Source organism: Anolis carolinensis, chromosome 5 (assembly GCF_035594765.1).
Source record: "Anolis carolinensis isolate JA03-04 chromosome 5, rAnoCar3.1.pri, whole genome shotgun sequence".
NCBI lineage: Eukaryota > Metazoa > Chordata > Lepidosauria > Squamata > Dactyloidae > Anolis > Anolis carolinensis.
In genome coordinates this window covers 44,786,991-44,807,297 of record NC_085845.1, presented here as the reverse complement: position 1 = coordinate 44,807,297, position 20,307 = coordinate 44,786,991, and the positions used below count along the sequence as shown (strand labels likewise).

Here is a 20,307-nt window from a genome sequence, read left to right as displayed (position 1 = left end):
CACTTTCAGAGTTGTCCCTGAAAGCTGCAATGCTTATTATGTGTTTGAAGAGGCAGGTGAAAAGTTGATATTCCCACAATTGCACTCACAGCAATGTATAACTGTTTGGCTGTTGGAGGTTGACAACGATAAGTGAACGTTAAGTGAGAAAGCATCAGGAAAGTACATTAAAGGTCTCGGGTTTGCTTCATTCTGTGCTGGATTGTAGTTGTATTGTTGATTGATACTTCTGTGTACATTACCTGATACAACTCAAAGGCGTATTGCAGCATATGTGACAAGATTCCTTGCCTTCTTTCAAGCTCCACATAGGCTGCAATCTCTATATGCTTTACAATCCATCTGCCTCACAAAACTATATGTTTGTATATAAAGGAACACTTGGAAGTTATTTAAAAATGTATTTTGTAGGTTATGCTTCTAAGCAGAAGAAATCAAGGGGCAAAACAGGAAAGAGATAGTCAAACCTGTTGTAGTCATATAACAAGTTTTGATAATTCATGATACGAAAAACATCATATGGCCAGTCTATGGTTCATAGCAAGTAGACGGGACTACAGAGATTTAGCATCAGACTACATATCTATAGACAAGCAGATAAAGATTGCAGTGGTGCCAGGATCCGCTGGAGGATCTCCAATATTGCCTATTCACCATAAAACACAAAATGGCTATTTGAGATGACTTTATAATAAGTCAGAAGAGAGGAATAATAATAATAATAATAATAATAATAATAATAATAATAATAATAATAATAATAATAATAATAATAATACACTTTATTTATATTCCACTCTATCTCCCTGGGAGGACTCAGAGCAGATTACAGTTTACATATACAGTAGAGTCTCACTTATCCAAGCCTCACTTATCCAACATTCTGAATTATCCAACGCATTTTTGTAGTCAATGTTTTCAATATATCATGATATTTTGGTGCTAAATTTGTAAATGCAGTAATTACTACATAGTATTACTGCGTATTGAACTACTTTTTCTGTCAAATTTGTTGTATAACATGATGTTTTGGTGCTTAATTTGTAAAATCATAAACTAATTTAATGTTTAATAGGCTTTTCCTTAATGCCTCCTTATTATCCAACATATTCGCTTATCCAACGTTCTGCCGGCCCGTTTATGTTGGATAAGTGAGACTCTACTGTATAAGGCAAACATTTAATGCTTTTTTAAGCAGTAGCAACTGCATACAATACACAGATAAATACACAGAGGTAAAGGCCTTCCCCTTCCAACTCCGGCAACTAGAGACGATGCTCAACTCTGGCCATGGGTAGGTGCTCTTGTTCCATTTTTCCATGCCAAGGAGCCTGTTGTCCATAGATTTCTCCATGTTGCCGGCATGTTTGATGTCTGCACGGGGCGACCTTTTACCTCTCTACTAAGGTGGTGCTATTGGTCTACTTGCATTACATGCTTTCAAACTGCTAAGTAGGCAGAAGCTAGAGCTGACAGTCAGGAGCTCACCCTGACTCATGGCTTTGAACTGCTAATCCTACAGTCAGCAGATTTCCTGTAGCTAGCGATTTAACCCTTATAGCGCCTGAAAAGGAAGATTCATGCATAGGACACTTCAGTGTGCCTATGTACCTAACAGGACTCTAACCAATTTCATAGTATTAAGTAATATTATTTTTTAAAACAAAGATTTGATCTAGCTCTGTTTTCTTAAAAGGCCTATTTCAGTTTCTTCTGCCTTCCTTTTATATTGAAATCATATTTCCCCAAATTCTTTTGAAAGCATGATGACAAAAGTTTGGGGGGTTGTCAATTCAATTCTTCCAAGGCCTTATTTCATCAAAGGTTAACAAAGGATGTTTTGTTTTGTTTTTTGCTTTTGTCAATCCTGTTTGAATCTGTGTACAATGCAAGATTAGACACAAAGGCTTACAAAATCCCAAGGCATCAGAAAGTCTGTAAATAACTATAGATAATAAAAGGGAAAAATAAAATTTGAAAAAAATGGAAATGCAGGTAGTTTTATTTTCTTAAAAAACACATACAATAGGTATTCAATACATTCTTTAATATATTTACAGTAATTTTTTTCAGAAAACCCCCTCTGAAATATAGATTTTTTCCAGTGTTCAACACATAGTTCTGAGTACATAGGTTTACATTTTATTATGAAAAATTAAGAAATATGTAATAAATGCTCAGTGTTTGAATATATAGCTTAGAATTTTTAATCTATTAGTAGCACAATTATTTTTTAAAAAACACCAAAACATAGTATTTTCTTTATTGTGAAAGCACAATAAATCTAGGCTAAACAAATTGAATACTACATTTTGCTTTTGACTAAACTGATGTACAAAATACAATAGCCAATGCTCCTTTCTTCCTCTGCTCAATAGTATTTCACACTTTAGACATATTTGGTAAAAAGTATTGAGCGAAATTCTCATTTTAATACTCCTACCTCAACATATATGGCTGCAATGCCACTGTACATTCTGCTAGGGAAGCAGGTCATGGTATAGGATGTTAATGTAGACCAGAAAAAGGAACACTTCATGCCTCAAATACTTATTATTCAAAAAGTTCTCTAAATATGCAGAGTCCTCTTACGTACACACAAGCTCACATGTATACATATGGCTTTTTTACATTGCGAGTCTTTGTCATTAATTGCAGCTTGAGAGATTTTTTAACATGCATTTGTTATTCTTTTTACTAACAAAAGAAATCTGTTATTGAACTCCTTTTCTGCTTCTGCCACACTGTATTACTTTCTCTCTGAAAGTTCAATTGTGCTTCTATGCTGATTTTGGGTGGTCAATGGGAGTGTGATTTGGGTAGGATTTCCTGCCACCTTCTGGAGTCTCTGTTGCCAGAACAGTACAATGCCATGGTGTGGTATTTTATTTATTTCTCGTGTCAGAAGCGAACTGAGGGTACAAGTTGTAATGGATTTGCAAACATAAAGATTTTTTTAATTAAAAAAAACTTGGCATGGTGTGGTAATGACCCATTTTCCCTCTCACACACATATGCACACATGCACACCAGTGCTGCTTTAGGATTGGAGTGCATAGGATTGGGGGTGGAAAGGAAACACAAGAGAGAAGACAACATTTGGCTTTGAATTTCTCCTTGACCTCTTCCATGTACTGATAATGCTTGAGCTTCCTTTCACAAAGCGATGACTGCAAAATGTGGGGAGGAATGAGAGGAGATGAGGGAGAGTCCTCCAAGGATGATCTCAACTAGCTTTTAATAGGCACTGGACTCAGGCAGGAGGTGATTCGCTTGTGTCCCGTCTCTCCATTACTGGAACTTCAGGGATGGAAATAATGTTAGAACCTAGTTGGAAGGCAGACTGCATCCATTAAGGCTTTGGCACTAACAAATGCTGAAATTTTCAATGGTGGCCAAGGAGAGACAGCAATCGTGATTGTGTAGCATTTTTATAGCATTTTTCATGTGATAAAGCTCTAAATGCAGACACTGAGCAACTATATACAAACACCTTTATAGGGAAGCTTGCATATATGAAAGAGGCCAAGTGGATTTGAGGCATAAAAACTAGTCCCACACTACTTTACTCAGGCTTCAGAACAATGGGTCTTTTGTATCTGCTGCGGTTTGATTCCAGGAATATCTGTAGATAGATACCAATATCAAAAGATGCTCAAGTCCATTATAAATAATGGTGTAGGTAAAATGGCATCCTTTATATAAAACTGCAAAATTATGGTTTGGGTTCTATATACAGTATATACAGTATAATATCAAATCATGGATAGTTGAAAATGTGGGTGTAGAATACATGGATATCGTGGGCCATCATTATTATTTCAATCAAGTTAGTTAGCAGTCATACAACTGCAGTATCAAAATAAAGATGCAATATTTTGTAAAGATGTTGCAGAATATGTGGAAGATGAGGTTCACCTTAAAAGATATGATGGTTTGGGTGGAATAGCAAAAATTTCCAATTCTTATCAATACCAGCATCTTGCATTATTTTCAAAGGATGTGCCGAGGCATTTAAAAAATTAAAAAGAAAAGATTGCTGGAATGGGTGTCATCATTAACAACAACCATAAGTTATTCTTGTGTGATTGTACACTTATGAGAAGGGAAAATAATAGTAATTAGTTACCACTATTCTATGGTGTGGTCTTCCTTGCATAACTTTATACATACTTAGTCACGTACCCTGTTTTCCCAAAAATAAGACATCCCCGAAAAATAAGACCTAGTAGACGTTTTGCTGAATTGCTAAATATAAGGCCTCCCCCGAAAGTAAGACCTAGCAAAGTTTTTGTTTGGAAGTTTGCCCAGCGCCTGCCAAACAGAACACCAGAGCATGCAGGATTGGTAAATGTACATTCCAGTTGTACATGGAAATAATGGTAGTAACAAGAAATTCTTGATAGGATTCACAGTTTGTCTGGTTATGCTGGTTTGTGATGACAACTACTGTACAGTATATAATAAATGTTCATTTTTTTGTTCAATAATAAATGTGAATTCTTCTTCATGGAAAAATAAGACATCCCCTGAAAATAAGACCTAGCACATCTTTGGGAGCAAAAATTAATATAAGACACTGTCTTATTTTCGGGGAAACACGGTAGCAGAGGTGGTACAAGACTAAGTACTGAATTACAAATGTGTCTATCAGAGCACCAGAAGAGTGTCCCAATATCTAGGGCTTTACCCATATATATTGGTACTTCCCAACTAGCATCACAATTTCCGCAGAGAGTGCCTGATATACAGTCATCACTTCACTTACTCTTCTATGCAGTAATATTATTGCAGCCTCCTGTTGAATATGGATATTGCAAATCTGCTCAAATCAATTTCTCGTACACTTACACATACACAAGCTCCATACTGAACTTTACAGTTAGAGAAAATAGCAAGTGATTAGAAAGAAGCACAGCAATATTTGCTTCCAATGTTTATTTCTACTCTTATATATACTGTACCATTAAAAAATAAACAGCACAATCTAATGCAAGTGTATCCCCATGGGATTTATTCCATAGTTCAAATTACTTTCTTATTGAGCCCTGTTTCAAATAAAATGCAACTATTTAGGTTTTTGATAGAATACCAAATACAAACTTTTTTTTTCTTGTGTCCGTAGATGTTTTCTTGTCATACTGCTTGACTGATTTCCCCAGTTATGTCCTATACTTGCATTTCATTATACTGAGAGTTTGAGTATCGCCTTATTATCCTTTTAATCATCTGGAATCATTAGGAACATACTGAATCAGAATACGACTTTAAAATTCAACATACAGTAGAGTCTCACTTATCCAAAACTCGCTTATCCAACATTCTGGATTATCCAACGCATTTTTATAGTCAATGTTTTCAATACATCATGATATTTTGGTGTTAAATTCGTAAATACAGTAATTACTACATAGCATTACTGCATATTGAACTACTTTTTCTGTCAAATTTGTTGTATAACATGATGTTTTAGTGCTTAATTTGTAAAATAATAACCTAATTTGATGTTTAATAGGCTTTTCCTTAATGCCTCCTTATTATCCAACATATTCGCTTATCCAACATTCTGCCGGCCCGTTTATGTTGGATAAGTGAGACTCTACTGTATTCTTTTTATGTGACATGCTATTCTTTATCCTTCACATTCTTTCACCCCTTATGTTGGATTCACACCATGTAGCTTCATCAGGCTTCTGAGAAGTTTTCCATTATTATAACTTGTTAAAGACTCAGAAACCCAGATTAAACCAAATTCAAAGAGATGCAATGCAATCTTCAATGTTAGTCATGGGTATCAACTCAGGGTGAGTCCATGTAAATATGGAATATGCTGCCTCAGCATGTGGTGGAGTTTCCTTCTCTGGAGATTTTTAAGCAGCAGCTGAATGCCCATCTGTTGGAAGTGCTTTGATTGAGTGTTCCTGTTTGGTTGCTGGTTGGATTGGATAGTCCATACAGCCCCTTAGAACTCCATGATTGTATTATTGGCCTTCTGGTCCTGACATTTGATATTTAGGTTACTTGGGTTGACTTCTGTCCAAGAAAAACTCGTATCTGTACAATTATTTTATACTGTGCTAGTATCAGTTGTATTATATAAATGGGCAATCTCTGTAATGCATCCTAAAGTCCAAGAAACTGGAAGATTATTGTCAGGAAAGCAAGACCTTTGCACCCCTTGTTCCATTTTGATCGCATTATATGCTTCTAGGAGACTAGGAATTATTTCCTTCTTGTTACGTAGGGGAATTACTTTTCCCATTTCTCTTCTCTGTGTAATCGCCTTGCAATATCCTGAAAATTTTCTATAAATTCTGTGTATTGTTTTTCTTCAAACGTTTCACATTCTTGGCACTGGGATGTTTCTTTGTCCTGTAAATATGAAAGGTCAAAGAAACAAGCATCACCCATGTAAAATAATGAAAATGCTGAAAGAGGAAGAGCAACAAAAATATGACTAACATAAATAATTTCCCATAATGTAATCTTTACTAAAGCTACTATATAGAATATTTTATTAATTGCTTAATTTTGAGAAAGTGACCTGAAGCATTTTTCAGGGAATTGATTTAAGGAGAGAACATAAAATATAATGAACTTCCATAAAGTTAGCGTGGTGGGGTCTTTTACCCATAGTCTAAATCTGGCAATGTTAAGGTACCGGTTCTTAAGTATTACCATTAGGCCCATTATAAAATGGGTTGTATGTGTCTAGGCTTACCTGATGAAAAACTTTTGGGATGGGCTGAACTCTTAAGTTATTGGTTCAAGGTGAGCAGGTTCTCAGCTAACCAATTCTACCCTAGGGCACCTAAGTATTACTTTGCTAGCACTTCTCAGTTTTTAGATCTCTTCTGCCTTTCATAGAAAAGCTAATTTACAGCCTACTCAAAAGATGAAATTCAGTTATTATAGGATTTGTAATGATCTTTCTCTGTAACAATAAAAGTGTTCCAAACAGTGATGAAATTTTTTAAGGAAATTATAAAAGTAAAATATATTTTTTTAAAAAAATCAAAAGGACATCTTGATATAACACCCATGAAGAGTTTAGTGGTTTAAAAAATCAATTCCATACAATACTTCATTTGTTTATAACAGATGGCAATAAGAAGAAGCTGGCACAACACCATCATGCCTAGGCCCAGAAGCAGGTGAAAGGCCCTCCCTCCATCCCAATTGCCACTGCCCTAGTCTTGGAGGGAGAAAAGATGGGAATGTCTGCTGGACTTCATCCCCTCCCACACTGCCACCCCCTTTTCTTTTTGTTTTCTTTATTATACACCTGTTTTATTGTTCTTTTACAATAGATAGGTATGTAGGTAGAATAGGAAGAGTGAAACCTTTCTTCTCTGAGTGAACCTATCTAGGTCTCTAAACAGTTCCTCCTAAAACTTGATTTACCATTTTGGTCACCTTCCTCCAAACATGCTCAAATTTTACAACATATCCTTGAACTGTGGCATAATGAAGAGGAAGAAACTGGCAAACCCATCTCTGAGTAATTGTTGCCTAAGAAAACCCGATGAAATTCATGGAGCCACAAGTCAACAGGCAAATTGCAGGCACACACATATAGGCATCCCTATAATATCTCTTTATTTATTCTGGGTTTTGGTCCCCTTACTTCATCATCAATTCTATTTGTACCAAGTTGAAGTCTCTTGCTTTTGGAATAATACTGAGGCTAAAGTAGGTGCTGAGCAGTTTCACCTTCTCCCTCATGCCTGTTATTGTCACAGAGAATAATTACGTTTCTTGGAAAGTTACCACTGATAATATATATATATATATATACAGAAATCATAATCTGTGATGTAGGGTCAAATAAATTATATAGGCTCATTGCACAATAATGTGGGTGTTTTTTTTGGGAGGAAAGGGGAGAACTGGATAGTGGCACCAAATATAGTGTCAGAAAACACACATATGCACAAAGCAGAAGTGGTTTCAGAAGCCAAGGAGCTCAAGAGGCCAAAGAGTGAAGCAGATTGATTCAAATTTAGACTTTGAGATTATAGGGTGGAAAAAAAGATAAAATGCAGCCACAAGTCAAGAGGCACGTCATCTACACATTTTGTGACTACATATAGATCCCAAGTTAGTTCTACCTTGCCTTTTCTCTGTTCTCTGGAAGAAACTCCTTCTTCTCAAAGTGCTCTGCAAGGCCAAAGGGCCTGTTGCAAGCACCAGGACTGCTTCTATAGCATAACATGTACTTTCTGCTAGATTACACTTACCTGTTCATCGTCCAAAAATCTTCCAACAGATCTCAAAACCCGCCGCGTACTGTTGTAAATATCGCTGTCTCCTCCAATGTTAGCTTCGTACAAAAGCACCTTCATCTCAAGATGAAAACATCTCACCACGGATATTTTGCAATGATTCTAGAAAGAAAATTTCAGTGGGTTTACAATATGGGTGGATGCAGGCTCATTCCAAAATGGCATTTCTCATTCATATAGAGAGATTCAGAGTAGGATCTGGATAATACAAATTTGTCAATATGCTCATTTATGAAGTTAAATGTCTTTGATAACAAATGCTACCACCAATTTGTTATCGCTAATCCACAGTTTTACCTATACTTACAATCTGTGACAATATATGGGTGGTGAAAGGTAAAGTATAACATGTTGCAGTTTGTTGCAAATAAAGTAATTACTGGTTTATTTGACAGTTGTAACAAAATTGGTTCACCTGAGGTATATTTCTCCTGGAATAGACTTTTAAATCCTATTGCAGGGGGCAGTGGGACATAAAGAAGGACTCTGTCCCAAAGCAGGAAAGGCTATCCTTAGTACTTTAAATTGAGCCCAGAAAAAAGGCCCCATTTAAACTGCCATAAAATCCAGACTGTCAAGCATATAATCCATGTTATCTACTTTGAACTGGATTATAGGAGTCTGCACTGCCATATAATCCAGTTCAAAGATGATCATCTGGATTTTATATGGCAATGTAGAAGGGGCCTAAATCAGCTGCTTCCAAAAGGGCAACTCTACTAGTTAATAGCAACTTGGTTGCTGTATTCTGAATTTTAAGGGGTGATGATATGTAACATTGGGAGTGACTGTGGTTGGTTGTTTTAACTGGATGTTTAAAAGATGTATGTCAGTCTGAAAGAGGGAGAGATTAGAATAAGTTGAGAGCAAAATGAGATTTAGTTGGACTCAGGGCAATTAGTAAGGTTCAGCTAGGATTAGGAATGGACAGGGAAACAGTTAGTAGTCATTTAGGATTTTGATTGTTAAATAATTACATTTTAACTGTCTGCTGTACTTCTGGCTCATTTTTTTATATAATATGCCTGTGTCCCTAGGAATGTGAAACTAACATTAGTTAAATTCTCATCCATGGTTTCTGCAGTGACCAAAGTAGTTGAAGGGTTGTGGTGTCTAGTTGTGGGATTATTGGAAGCAAAGATCTCAAACAACTATTAGAACAGTGGGATTGGTGGACAATTCTCACCCAGCACAATAAATGGTACTATATGTAAGCTGTATATAACCAATTTTATAAGAGATTTTAAATTTATGAGATGTACTTACAGAATAGGTTGCAGTGTATAAAGAAGCATCAACCTAAAAAGAAAAAGAAATGCCTATATAAGCAACAAAAGAAAGCCAGCTTGATGTGGTGATTTCAGTTGTTGGACTACCACTCTGGAAACCAAGTTTCAAATCCTCATGCAGCCATGGAAACCCATTAGATGAACTTGGACAAGTCGCATTCTCTCAACCTTAGAGGGAGGCAAAGGCAATCCTCTCTGACCAAATCTTGCCAAGAAATATTTCTATTTCTATTGTATTTAAATGGCAACTAGCTTATAATAATAATAATAATAATAATAATAATAATAATAATAATAATAATAATAATAACTTTAAACTGTTAATTGTTAATGTTTTATTAGTAAGCTTCTAAATTTTATATAGTGATAATTGGTTATTGTTAGTGTCTTTCAAATTAGGTTATGATTTTACAAATTAAGCACCAAAACATCATGTTATACAACAAATTTGACAGAAAAAGTAGTTCAATATGCAGTAATGCTAAGTAGTAATTACTGTATTTATGAATTTAGCACCAAAATATCACGATGTACTGAAAACATTGACTACAAAAATGTGTTGGATAATCCAGAACATTGGATAAGCGAGTGTTAGATAAGTGAGATTCTACTGTATTTTTCTGTATTTGATGATTGTTGTTGTAAGCTGCCCAAGTCCCTTCGGGGAGAGGGGACGGGGTATAAATAAAGATTATTATTATTGTTATTGTTATTATTATTATTATTTAATTAATTAATTACAAGCTCACTTTAGGGTTGCTATAAGTCAGAAATGATCTCGAGGCACACAACTATAAACAAAAATTAATGAATTATATACCTTTTTTAGAACCATTCTCCCTCCCAAGTGAAACAAAATGCCAAATTAAAAATCACTGGAAAAGGAGATGTTGGAAAAAAATAATATTTAATTCCTGAAGGGTGCTATTGGCACTTTATTTAGTGATAATATTGGTTTCACCAATAGAAGCTAGAAAAGATACAAATGCGGGCAGCCCTTCAACATGTCTGCCCTGCATTCAGCTAAATGAACCATGATTTTAAGAAAATAGTTCTTTGCTGCTTTACTTCTGTAGATGGACACATCTCAAAAATTTAAATTAACATAAAATATCCAGATGTCCTCAGAGATGAGATATTTGAGGTGTAAATGCTAGAATCCATCAATTATGCAGAAAGCATTTTAGAGAAGTTGGTTTTCTGGAAAATGTGTTACAGGAAAAAAATTCCCAATATTTTTTTCTGTTAATCAGGCACATGTAGCCTTCATCCCTTAATTACAAAACACCAGATTTTAATTTGAAAGGTGCTTGTCATAAACTCTTAAACTAAATAAGAATGCAACACTCTGCACTTTATTCAGAAGTTCAGTTGTGTTGTACTTATTTGAGGTTTACTCTTATTAAAGCAGGAAAGGACTATGATGTTGAGTTTATGCTTTTATGATTTTTGTATGTTTTTATGTTTTAATTCAGTGCAACTGAATGTATCTTATGTTGTTGTATTTTATTGTTGCATTAAGCCGCCCCGAGTCCCTTTGAGGAGATGGGGTGGGATATAAGAATAAAGTTATTAAAGTTATTATTATGGTCCTATTTAAATAAAATGCAATATATGATAGGTTGTGCAATATATAGGAAACCTTTGCTTACAAATATTTTGCTCCAATAAAAAAGAGACATATCTCCAAATACTCAATGGATGATTGCTTTATTTTAGAAAAAGCCCATTGTGTTTTGGCCTATATATACTTCAGTGGCTTTCTTCAGGGACAATATGAAATCTAAAGTGCAGAAATTTCTGGAGCTGACAATCTCATCCATTTGCTGCTTTCTTTTCTGTCCAGCAATTGGAATGAGATTCTCAGATTCAGAAATTCTTGCAGTCACAGTTCATATTGTCCCTGAAGAAGGCCAAATACACAAAGACTGAAATGCATTGGCTATTTTTCAAAATAAAGTGCTATCTATTGAGTATTTGGAGACGGATAATAACGCAATTCCCATTTCTCTTCTTTGAAGTCACACTGTATTTATATTTTGAGCACCATGTTAGTTCACTTCTAATTTGTGACCTTACCTTTGTAGGAATTTTAATGATCTGTTCTAAATCCTTTAACACTGGTTCCCAAGAAACAAATCGTCTGGTCTGTACTTCTTGGAAACATGAGCTTGAACACAACAAAATAACAAAATCTATTAAAATATTTGGGTGTTATCAGAACAAGACAATTTATTGCTTAAGATAATTACCCAGATTTACTTGATTCTAATACACCATCGAATCTAATATGCACCTCAGTTTTCAAATCCAAAAAAGTATTTGCTGCCGAATGTAATGCGTAGTGGCAACAAGTGTGCTCTTTGTAATTTGGCCTAAAAAGGTGTTCAGTACTGTTGCTGCCTACCGAGAATTCCTTCATTATAAACAATTGTGTTAGAACACCAAAGCTTCCAGCGATGAAATGAAAACCTTGGGCTGCAACTATGCTGTAGAATGAATCCACTTTAATTGCCTTAGTTCAATGCTATGTAATTCTGGAGGCTGTAGTTTGACACTATTTTGAGCCTTCTCTGCCAAAGAATGCTGGTGCCTCACCAAACTACAAATCCCAGGATTGCATAGCATTGAGCCCTGGCCATTTCATTAGAGATGACGTTCCTCAAAGAGGAGTTCCAGGTGCAGCTCCTGAAGCAGCTTTCCCTTTTGCTTTGACTCAGCACTAAGATTACTGTACCACGCAAATCTAATGTGCACCCCACTTTTGGCAAGGTCATTTAGCTAAAAAAAGGTGAGCATTAGATTTGAGTAAATACGGTATTAATGATAAAGCATAGAAAACCTGCACCATTGGACTCATCTTGAAACATGTCATTCCACGGGAAGTGTTTGACTGATTGATTGTAATGTTTAATCAGAAATTCCTTATATTCCTTCTGCAAATTCAAGCTGACACCATAGGACATAAACCTGATTTTATTAGCTGCAGGGAAGGATATGTGAACATCATTTGGCCCATGAATGATTCTCATCTACTCTGTGAGGCATCTTGGAAATGTTCCTCCCTCTCTACCCCCTCCCCCCAAAATCACTGCCTCAAAGAACCACTGGGAACAGAGTGAGGCATTTTATAAATGTTTTCCATTTTTTTCTGGATGAATGCAGATTTTAGTGGAATTGTTTATTTAACTTATTATTTGCTCAACTTTTTTAAATTGATGCTGAGAGCCAACATAGAGACCATGTTGGGAGAATAGTGGTACAGATTGAGCACCTCTTCTCCAAAATGCCCAGGACCAGAAATATTTTAGATTTTTTACATTTTGGAATACTTCTATTTGCATATATGAATACATATCTTGGAGATGGGACCCAGGTCTAAACATGACATTCACTTATGTCTCATAAACATATAGCCTGTAATTTTATGCAATATTTTAAATAATTTTGTGGGTGAAACAAAGTTTGTATATGGTACATTGAACCAACAGAAAAAACAGGTGTCACTATCTCAGCCACTTGGGTGGACAATTTTGAAACTTGGGATATTTCCAATTTTGGAATTCTGCATAAGGGCTGCTGAACCTGCAAACATTAAATAAATGAATAAATAAATTATGTTGTTATCTCTGATCAGAAAGACTCCCCCTTACGCCTGCTGCTTTCCCTGCAAACTCAAAAAACTATTTGATTTGCATTTGAATATGAACTGACCTAATTTGAACTTCCCAACTAATAAGCAAATTAGAAACTAATCAGCTTTCAGTTTTCACACTTTCAAATTTTGTAATAAAATTCTCCAATGATGATATATGTACAGAAATACAAAGTAATATAAAAATATGAAGAGGAAAAAGAGTTTACTAACTGAAGAGAAACTACACTGAAATGTTCAGCTCCTCTGAGCATGTTAACATGCACTACTTCAGCACAACTCTTTTTTTAACATAGCACCCCACCTAAATTTAATCATGAATTTATTTTGCTCATGCAAGGATTGTGTTGTTTCTTTGTATTTCTCTTGGATGCCACGTAAGGAATCTGTTCATTTTGCCTAAAGCAATAATCTCTGGGCTGCAGCTTACATAGTGTTTCTAGAGAAGATAGTCCAACATTTCCTTCTCCAGTGCATGCACTGCTAGATATAATCAGTTAATTTTCAAGCCTACCAGTGTCCCTTTCAGAGCTGAGTTTAACTGCAGCATTCACAGCTACAGTGTATGAACATTTGCAGGGTTGCAGATGCTCTTCTGCCATCATGTTTAATTATCTAGCCTGATGAAAAGTTCTGGAAAACCTGTATGTGTGTACACTCTCACAGAATTCAGTCGGTCCTAATCAATAGATAGCCTGCTTGTACAGGTTTAAAACTGAGGACTTTTCAGATGTATGAGAACATGTGCAAGTATTTTTGTAGTCTGAAATTTGCAAACTGGTAATTTGCTGAGGTAGAATAAACTTGAACATGAAAAATATTAATACTACAAAAAATCTGCACAGGACTCAAACTGAGAACATTTTTGATTTCTCTTTAGAGCACAGTTTTGCCGGAAGTTTGACTAACAGCCATGGTCAAAGTCACTGGCCCATATTTGTATGCAATCTTGTGATTTTCAAGAAAATGTAATTCCATTTGTGTTCTATTTGTAATTATCACCATTGTGATCATTATTGTTGTCATTGAATGTATTATTTTAACCCCCACTCACCCCATTATACATAATAGCATTCCTCTAAATTGTCATTTAGAGTGGTAAACACCAACAAAGCAATTCCTAGCATTTCGTGAACATGCAGTAGTCCTCTTCCATTTCAGTTGTAATACTTGTTTTCCTCAGCTGTTTTCTTTTTTTCTTTAAGATATATAAACATCATCACAACCAAACCTGATTTCCCCCTTTACTGTCAAATCATGAAAGGAAGAATTGCACTATGATGTCTGAAATGTACTATCACTTTAAAACAAAGATATTTGGAGGGTTCAGTATAAGGACCATAGATTCTCTTTGCCTCGCTTATTCTAACTGGAGTTGGTAAGTTATCCTGTAATGTACAAGTAAATAAAATCATTATTTGAAGCTATAATTACCAAAGAATGAAGAGGGAAACATTAATGAATGAACTCCAGAAATAATTGCTCATAATGACAAACATTTGCTACTGAAGGCAAACATCTCAAGCGTGTTTTCTGAAAGACATAATTCAGGCACAAAAGAGAGTTAATACTATGCAGATACATTGCACTAAAAATTCTACTTTCGTTTTACATACATTTTTCTTAATCATTTAGAAACATGTTCTAAACATGTGATTCATTTACTGGTAATGAAACATACACAAAAGAAACTGAGGACCAAATTCCAGCATGCAAACCTGTTTCTCTGCTCTGCTGAAACAATTGTACTGCTGAGGCAATAACACAGAACTTGCTAGGTTAATAAATTACCTATCAAATTCACAAACCTATTCAGGGGTAACTGTGTTGGCTATAAAACAAAACACAAAGTGCTCAAAATACCCCATTCAAGATTTTGAAGCTCCACTGGTTTCTTCATTATAAATCATACAGAAGAAGAAAAGTGAAGATGTTAGACTGGCAGGCCTAGATTTTGTATCAGATGTTTTTTTCTGTTGTAGCTCGGTTTGGAGGGGGTCTCATTTCTATCATGCTTCAGTTGGTTTGGAGCAGTGGTTCCCAATCTGTGGGTCGAGGCCCACTTGTGGGCCACGAAACCTAAAATAAGGTCTGTGAGACATGTGGGTAAAATTGCAACTGCGCATGCACCAGGGGTACTTGCCACTGTTGGAGGAGTGCGAGAGAGAGGAGATATTAGATTATTAAGTATGGTTTTCTGTAGGTGAGCAGATGGCGGCTACTGGATGGCACATGTTCTATATCAGAAACTAGAGCTGATGCAATGCAGTTTTCTGAATCGGCACCCCAAATAACCAAACCGAATCTAAAGCTGACCAAAAACTGAATTGTAACCCTTTTGGTATTACTGTTGGAGAGTGGTCCCTGGTCAAAGTGTTCCCTGGTCAAGTGATCCCTGGTCAAAAAAGGTTGGGAACCACTGGTTTGGAGGGATCCCACTGAGATCTCTTCAAACCATCTGAACTACAACAGAAGGAACAGAAGAAGCAAAATGTGATAGTGTTGCCTTTCTTGGAAGAGAACTTGGAGTCGATCAATAGTCATTTGCTAGCCACATTCTAAATATGTTGGAGAAACATACAAGAAAATATACATAACATCCTCTGATAATACAGAAAAACAAATGCAATTCTGTTGGTGGCTTACGGTGAAAGACCAGGGGTTCTTTTGGTGTTTTTTTAAGCCGTAAAAACCATTTATCAATGGCTATCTTCATGTCAAACCAAGAATGAAAGGGACCTACCTTACATAGTTGGCCTGAAGATAAATAGAGGCAAATAGTGTCACATAGCTTATTTTTTAAAACCCAGCAATTTTACAACCTAAGCAGTAATTTTTCCCTATTAGCATTGTTTAAAATACAATAGAATTTCCTTTCAAGCATGGGCTTTTACTGGTCAGGTTAAATTATGATTAAATCTCCTACTTAAGCAACATGTGATGGACTGATTCTTTTATTGCATATTAAAATCCATTCACATGGCAAGCATCATTTATCTGGCTGATGAACCAGAGATAGCAGTTCAAATGCCTGGCTTAGAATCTTAGAAAATGACATCTGACTAATTTTAGTTGTTGGTGCTTTATGCTCCAAGGCATGGCAAGACGAAACGAGGACACTCTAATCCCTTCAATATATGGCCCAATTAATTGATGCTGACTAGCTACCAAGTGGGGAATGTCCTTTCACTCTTTGTTCTCTTGGGAAAGAGATTGTTATTAATATTTGTGTCCAATATTTATGACAAATCTTGTGGCAGTAATTCTTATGGCAGTAAATACTACATACTACATCCCTTATGTTCCCCCCACAACTGAGAAATTAACAAGTTCAATATGCCCTACACAAAAATGCAACTGCAACCTCATGCATACATACTTCACAATAAGCACTTTTAAGCATAATAGTGTTCATTTCTGAGTAGACACATATAGGATTGCAATGATAAAATAAACACTATCACAACACTTCTAGTTTGCTCATTCCTTGTAACCATTTACTGAAATAGTGTTTAAATTTTCAGCATCTCTGAACTCATTTTCAAATGGCGCTGTGCTTTCATTTGGAGATGCTGCATCAAATGTAAATGAGTCCACAGAACAGTCCGTCAGGAAGAAAACCAATACAATCAGTAGAGCCTGCTGATGAACCTTTTCTACAGAAGTTACATTCCTGAAACAAAGTATTGAGGCGGGTGCCTCAGGAAGCAGATACATTATGATCCCCATAAATTTCTGGACTTACTGTGGAAACATGGAAATGCAGATATGTTATGAATAACTTTTCAATAACTTTAAAGCATAGGTTCTTTGTATTGCAATTTCAGTGTGAGAGGGTACGGCAGAACTTTTACAGAACAGCAAAGAACAACATTAGACATACAGACATACAGAATCTATGTAACTACATTGGATTCACAACCTACTACACTTAAATTGGCTAACAAACAGACAAAAGGGGGGGGGGGTTTACATTTTCACTCAGCATTCACACACATGTTTAGGCATTCATCCTCATGCACACATCCAAATATTGCCATATATTTTCTCCCTCCTTGGAGATGCACCTGCTCAGGCCAGGCCCTGTTTTCCTGCAGCCTGCCAACACAAAACTCCAAAACACCCAAACTCCAAAATGCATCCTTTTTTCCCTAAGAACAATGCCAAGGATCAGACCCCTGTTTCCATACAGCAGAACTGATGGCCTGCAACATGTATCATGATGCCAAAATGCACTCCTTTCTCTTCCCATGAGAAAAGGAGGCCCAGTGACCAGACTGCTTCCTTGCAAGTCTGCCACTCCCATACACCATCTCCACTGAGCATGGTGGGTGAACAGCATCACTGTCTGTCACAATTTCTGAATTTTCACAAGGTCACTTATATAACAATATTTTGCTGATGTTGTCCCAAAGTTGTAAATGAATCATAGACATCTTCCATCCTGGCTCCCTCTCAGTTTCCTGGACCAGATGTTGACTCTTCTTGATTAGTGTTGGTCTTGTGTTGACTTCCTTCTTAACAGTTGTAAACATTTGCTTAACTTGATGTAAACCTTTATCTTATCAGTCACAGTTCTTATCACAGTTTACCAGGCAGGTCAACTATTTCAGGTTTCATTAGCAACTTTTAATTACAGTTCAGCAAGCAGGTAGTTAGTCATTGTGGGCCTTAATATTTTAGAATGGTGTCTTCAAAATTATTAGGTTTCATTCATTCCTCTTCCATACACTACCTTTCATACATATATTTATATTTCATTTTATCTTGTTAAATATATAATAGTGAACCCTAGTGAAATCAATTACATCTGGTGAAAACATACCATAGAATTGTGCTGGAAGACTAAAAATGTCTAGAGATGATAAATTTTTTATATACTTGAGGTCTTTTCCAAACTCAGGTCAGACAAGACTCAGAAATATGGCTCTAACATCGAACCTATATTCATATATTCAGTACAGTTATATCCTCTCTTCAAGCTGAAAATGACATATAGGCTTCTCCTCTTCTCCACTTTATATTAATAACAACCCAATGAAGTGGACTAAGCTATAAGATAGCCTACTGAGTTTCATATCACAGTGAGGACTGCATCTGGATCTCCCAAGTACCAATCCTAACCACATCAGCAGACTAGCGGTATGCACTATTTCCCCAAACACTTGTATCATGAGCATGTTGGTGATAATTACTGCTTAAGAACCTGAATCATTGGGACAGCCAATGTTGATGATTTATTTTCATTGGCGGGAAAAGGGAGAAGCTAGTAATTTTTGCTACTTTGACCCATGGTGTTTAAAAAAACAACAAAAAAAACAGGTAGATATTCTGGTGAATTTTTCTTCAACTTACTCAGTATGTAGCGTTTGAAAACAAAATACAAAACAAACTAAATTACTCCTCAGTATAAGTCCAAATCTGAGTAAAAACCCTTCTCCAGAATTATGCAGTGGCAGTGGATATCTTCCATGTTTTGGGAATTCTGCAACAACCTATCCCAGCTTATTTTTATGTTTTGTTAGACATATCTGATGAACATTCATAAAATCTGGTGTTTAGAATATTTATAGGAATATTTATTTATTTAAAGTATCTATATATTACCTCCTAACCTACAAGGGTTCCCAGGATGATGTACAAGTAAAAGCAATTAAAACAGCCATTTTGGACCATGGTTTGAACAAAAAGTTCACAAAAACATCAGAATCTACAACATTGTGAAGAACTAGAATGACAAAGATGCCCACGTTAAAAATGAACAATACTTTTTATCTATTGCTATGGTTTATGAGATTTAGTACTCTAGCCCACATAGTGGGGAAGCATCATATTACCGTGGTGTTATGTCTCATAGCATTATAAAATACATCCTTCCATTTCTCATTCCTCTTCACACACAAAATGAGGAGAAATAAATGGGCCATTTATTGACTTAATTAGAAAACTGGTAAATTGGGCTAAGTAACTAATTGTGGGGGGAGCACTGCGACATGGGTAATGGCGTGAGGCCAGATATCATTCTCAGACTACCTGCCAAGCCTACCACTGGGTGAAACACCTGACCCCAGGGGCAATCCACATTGATGGTTTGCTATCCCGACCAGTTATTACTAGAAGGCTGTCCCTGGGAACCTCCCCCCCCAACCCATATAACCCAATAGTGGGGAGGCAAGTCCCTCAAGGTAAGCCCTAAAGAAGATATTTTGAGGAACCCCCGAAGCCATAGAACCTTCAAAGATAGATCCAAGTCCCCCTTCACCCCAAAATGTAGGGGTATCAAGGTGTATGCCGATCTAAGCTCTCCTCCCGCTTCCTGCCAGCAACACCTAGTTATGACAGCCCCACCCGTATAAACTCCTTACTCCCAGCAGCTTCAATATGGGGTAGGTGAAAAAACCCTCCTCTCTGAGGAGGGAAAAAATTCCTACCCGGCCCTAGTGTGACCAGTATAATTCATATTGAACTGAGGGCAAGAGGGTGGGTTGTGCTACAGGAAGGCTGAATGCAGAGGGGAGGGGGGTGCTTGTAGGAAGTTCCCTTAGAGCCCTCCCCACTGTTGACTGGTGCGAAAGCCAGAAATAGCTGATCTTTCACGGGGGGGATTCAAGTGCTCCCCTCTGGCCATCCGGTTGGCCCCTTCTGTCCAGAGGTGTTTTCAGATTTATCCCATGAGCCAATGTAGTCCGCACCCACTCCATTAAAAAGTCTATGGGATACTTGACTTTCCCCTCAGATTCCATTGCTCTAGAGTAGACCCAAACAGCCGATCTTACACCAGACACCACTTGAAGGGAAACCTGACTTTAAAAAATTACCATGCCACACTCATGAAGCAGGATTTTGGGAGAGAAAAGTCAATGCTTGCTAGCAGACTGTCCATAGGAATGCCCCTTACTCAACATCACTGAAGCTATTCAACACGGGCTAATTTGACAGCTCCTTTTCCACATGGTTCTGGATGTTTTCTCCAGTTATATCCCAGTTCCTGTGTCCAGAAGACAATGTCTGACTGTCTTCTCCCTGCTCCCCTTTTTGGGACTATTTCAGACCTTTCTCTAACGAAGCATGGCGCTGA

General features: G+C 36.6%; 1 protein-coding gene across 4 annotated transcripts in view; it reads right to left on the bottom strand.

Moving 5' to 3' along the window:
• Positions 1 to 1,984: 1,984 nt before the first annotated feature.
• The window catches only part of il15 (interleukin 15), a 52,423-nt gene continuing 34,100 nt past the window's right edge, over positions 1,985 to 20,307 (bottom strand). For all 4 annotated transcript variants that reach the window (XM_062980900.1, XM_008111865.3, XM_008111866.3 and 1 more), the window contains 5 exons: positions 14,664 to 14,762; positions 11,654 to 11,744; positions 9,552 to 9,584; positions 8,241 to 8,387; positions 1,985 to 6,372 (listed from right to left, as the gene is read on the bottom strand). In XM_062980900.1, coding sequence (XP_062836970.1) covers positions 6,250 to 6,372; positions 8,241 to 8,387; positions 9,552 to 9,584; positions 11,654 to 11,744; positions 14,664 to 14,728 — 459 coding nt within the window. In that variant the 5' untranslated portion in view covers positions 14,729 to 14,762 and the 3' untranslated portion in view covers positions 1,985 to 6,249. The remainder of the gene's footprint in view (positions 6,373 to 8,240; positions 8,388 to 9,551; positions 9,585 to 11,653; positions 11,745 to 14,663; positions 14,763 to 20,307) is intronic.